This window comes from Helianthus annuus, chromosome 15 (assembly GCF_002127325.2).
Source record: "Helianthus annuus cultivar XRQ/B chromosome 15, HanXRQr2.0-SUNRISE, whole genome shotgun sequence".
In the NCBI taxonomy this organism is placed as follows: Eukaryota; Viridiplantae; Streptophyta; class Magnoliopsida; order Asterales; family Asteraceae; genus Helianthus; species Helianthus annuus.
This window is the reverse complement of record NC_035447.2, coordinates 17,125,116-17,129,150: the sequence shown is the minus strand read 5'-3', so window position 1 is coordinate 17,129,150 and position 4,035 is coordinate 17,125,116. Positions and strand designations below refer to the sequence as shown.

The 4,035-nt window shown below is 40.7% G+C and overlaps 1 protein-coding gene across 1 annotated transcript; it reads left to right on the top strand.

The window, feature by feature from the left end:
* Positions 1–1,468: 1,468 nt before the first annotated feature.
* On the top strand, positions 1,469–2,074 carry LOC110913365. Its single transcript, XM_022158202.1, has one exon. It carries the CDS (start codon positions 1,469–1,471, stop codon positions 2,072–2,074), a length of 606 nt encoding a protein of 201 aa, XP_022013894.1.
* The last annotated feature ends 1,961 nt before the right edge of the window (positions 2,075–4,035 follow it).

Here is a 4,035-nt window from a genome sequence, read left to right as displayed (position 1 = left end):
GATCGTTTAATAGGTCATACGTAACTTCCCTAACGTTAACATCAGCCGGTAGCAAACACAATTATTTTCTATGAATTATCTGATGTGTGCCATAAAACCCACGAAGTCCATCATGCATTTACATAATTTTAGTTTAATTATATCTACATGTATTTCTTTTATTTGTTAGTTTAGTAGTAGATAATGGGTTAGTGGGTGGTTAGATTATTTACTAGTTCCATCAACTTATGTACAACCTATATAATGGCTTTAGGTGTTTTCAGATTATTGATTATTATGAATGAAAAATTATGAATTGAGTCTGAATTTTCTCTAAAGTTCTTTCTGGCTTCCGTCTTATTTCTTTGGATCAATTGATTACGACTTGGTTCGTATCAATTGATATCAGAGCCGTTGTGATCCCCCCGGACCCAAGGCTGCTCACACTCTATCCGAAAACGAGTTTCTTCAATGGATGAATGAATCCTTATCGAATCTCTTGTCTCAATTGCAAACCATTTCCAAAGAGTTGCGATCTATCCGAACCGCATGGGAAGCCCCACGAATCCAAACCCCAACACCACCAACAGTTACCATCAAACCACCTTCATCAACCGTTGCCGCACCGCCATCCTTGTTAACCGCTTCCGTCACACCCCCACAAATTGCAACCGAACCGTCATCAGAAACAAAACTATCTCCGGAACCGTTTACTCCACCACCAAAACCTGCCACACCATTAGCAACACCACCACAAATCCTCACCACACCATCAACAGCAATTGCCGTTACAACCAAGATTATAATGAAGACTACGATTCCGGCAATGACTACACGGAACTCCTCAAGATCTATTCTGCCTAACAAAGCTTTGGAAGAAAGAACTTCGGCAAATAACGTTCACACAAAAAAGGAACTTGCAACTATGTCGAAGGTCCCCGGTGACATGAGGAGACTTGATTGGCGACCACCGTGGCGCTACGTTGAGACAACACCGAGGCGTTTCACTATGACTTCTCCAAACGCTTTGGGACGGACCGAGTGGCGTCCGACGTGGTTTCCACCAAGTTGTAACCGGAATTTCGCCTTGCGGACAAGTCGAATTCGAGTGGGGTGGAATGATGTGTGCCATAAAACCCACGAAGTCCATCATGCATTTACATAATTTTAGTTTAATTATATCTGCATGTATTTCTTTTATTTGTTAGTTTAGTAGTAGATAATGGGTTAGTGGGTGGTTAGATTATTTACTAGTTTCACCAACTTATGTACAGCCTATATAATGGCTTTAGGTGTTTTGAGATTATTATGAATGAAAAATTATGAATTGAGTCTGAATTCTCTCTAAAGTTCTTTCTGGCTTCCGTCTAATTTCTTTGGATCATTTGATTACGACTTGGACTTGGTTCGTATCATTATCCTCAAAGCTTAAAACTTTATCCACAATACTTTGTTTTTCAAACCTTTTCTGAAACCTTTTCTTACTCAAATGGCCTCTTCATCTGAATCAAACAAGTCTGTATCTTCGGGTCAAGTTGTACCATACAATGTCAATCAAGTGAATGTGAACCTGATGTGGTCAGCAAAGCCATATCGACAGTCTAGCGTCGTTAGTCGGGAATCAGCAAAGCTTAGCCCACGTTTTTTTGGTCCATACAAGGTTTTGGCACGGGTTGGGCCGGTTGCGTATCGTCTTGCATTACCTCCGGGATCCCTTGTGCATAATGTATTTCACGTGAGCATGTTGAAACGATGTGTTGGTTCGGTTCCGCCGTCGAGTCCTGTTCCAGCGGATGCCCCGGTTACGGCTCTGTCTCCATCTATGTCTCAACATGAGTGTGTATTGGAAGAACGGGTTGTGCAAAAGGGCAAGTATCGGCCAAAGACGGAGGTACTCGTGAAGTGGGTCGGTCGTCCAAGCGAGGAGGCAACGTGGGAAACGAAATGGCGTTTTCGTAAGGCTTACCCTACCTTTCACCTTGAGGACAAGGCGAATGCAAGCGGGGTGGATTGTTATGTGTCTGCTGATCCAGTTACTAATCCGGTTGACCCAGTATTGTTTTCGTATTTAAATTGTACTCAGTTTGCTTTATGATTATTATTGAAAATTGCCTCAACTACCTTATCTATTCTTCTGCTCTTTCTCTTTTTTTTTTTTCTCTAAAAATTCTACCACCTGCAAGTCCAGTTCGTAATGACTAAACTGTTTTGACCACATCCGTGGATAGAATTTTTAGAGAAAAAGAAAGAGAAAGAGCAGAAGAATAGATAAGGTAGTTGAGGCAATTTTCAATAATAATCATAAAGCAAACTGAGTACAATTTCAATACGAAAACAATACTGGGTCAACCGGATTAGTAACTGGATCAGCAGACACATAACAGAACCTTGATCCGGAAACATATGAGGAAGACCTCAGAGCCACAATAGTAGCTCTAAGGAATTCTCCACTTGCAGGAGCCATAACCATCAGTCACAATGCCCCAAAACATTGCCTACAAAAATTATGGGCAACTCTGAAGGTGAAAATGGTAAAAAATGATGATGGTGTTGGATATTTATGTCCGGTTCAATAAGTCAATGCTACTGATCGGGTCTTGACCCGTAAGAGTTACACCGTGGGCAACGAACTAAAATCCACTTAACTGGTTTAACTGTTAATTACGAACAATATTCGGGTATTAACTAGGAGACAGGTATATGGACCGGGTGAGACAAGAACACTCCTCTCGCCACTTATCATGCATGCATCCGTGCTACGCCACTTGTCGTGCATTGCATCGCCACTTGTTGCACATGCAAAGAACCCTGGCCACTTGTCGCACATGCATTATGCATGTCCGCCACTTGGCAAACATGCATGAGCCTCCATCTACTATTTAAATGAGTTTTTGGGTCTTGCATAAGGTTGTTGTTGCAAGAACTAAAAAGGGCTCTCAAAAGGAACACCCATAACCGTCCGCCGCCACCGCCACCGGTCCCGCTGCTGCCGCCGCTCGCCGCCAGCCACCGCCGCCGCTACACGGGTCCATACTCGCGTTTCGTTAGTTCATATCACTAGCACTTGTTTGTTGAACCTCGGTGTCTCAACCGGTTATTCACTAGCCAAAGGTATATCTAAACCCCCTATGGTTGGTGTTTTTATTTCGTGTTTGCATGTCGGTGATCTTGTTCCATTGCGGATACTTTTGGTATAAAAAGTGTTCATACTATATATATATTGTGTTATCTATGCTTCCGTTGCCTAAAATGAATATATATATATTTTACTAGTTAAAGTTTATTTAACTAACATATATATATATATATATATATATATGTATACATATTTGTCAAAAATGTTTTGACTAATCTTTGTAAGAAATAAATATATACATATATGAACCATGTTAAAAAAAAATATATTCTACCACAGACATCCTTCAGATGAATGATGAATGTGAAGAATATTAGATACGACAATTAAACTTAATTATGTTTGTGATGTTTATATGTGTTAACTTATAACTTATATACATTCGATAGTTATAATAAGTGTTGGTGATGATGATAACCGGGCCGGGTGAATTCAAAACTGCCGAAGACAGTTATTCCCGCCAAATATCAACCGCCAAATCATCACCTATATATATATGTCTGGTCCGGCGACATATTCCGGCACCAAGACAGTTTGTTATTATCCGAATTGTCCATTCATTTCTCTTTCAGTTTTCTCAATCAAATATCATTTCTGTTCATTCGTTTAATCATCATGACCATTGAATCATCACTGCCATGTTTATCCGCTGCAAATGTGGTTGAAGACCAACAATGTGGTATCAGAGCCACATCAGGAAAGAGTGCAGAAATCAGATCCACTTCAACAACTCTTCCCTGTCAACACTGTACTGACGAACATAATGAAAAGGAGAGAAGGATTCACCAGGTGAGACTATGTTATTATTGCCACCAGCCCGGACATCAAATATACGCGTGTAAATCAAAAGAAAATGACGAGGCAACTCAACTGATAAACCAAGCGGTTGATGCCGGAATTCAGAACCAAGGGAATGATGC

Coding starts and splice junctions, on each gene's coding strand:
- LOC110913365 (XM_022158202.1), top strand. CDS start 1,469: ATGGCCTCTTCATCTGAATCAAACAAGTCTGTATCTTCGGGTCAAGTT.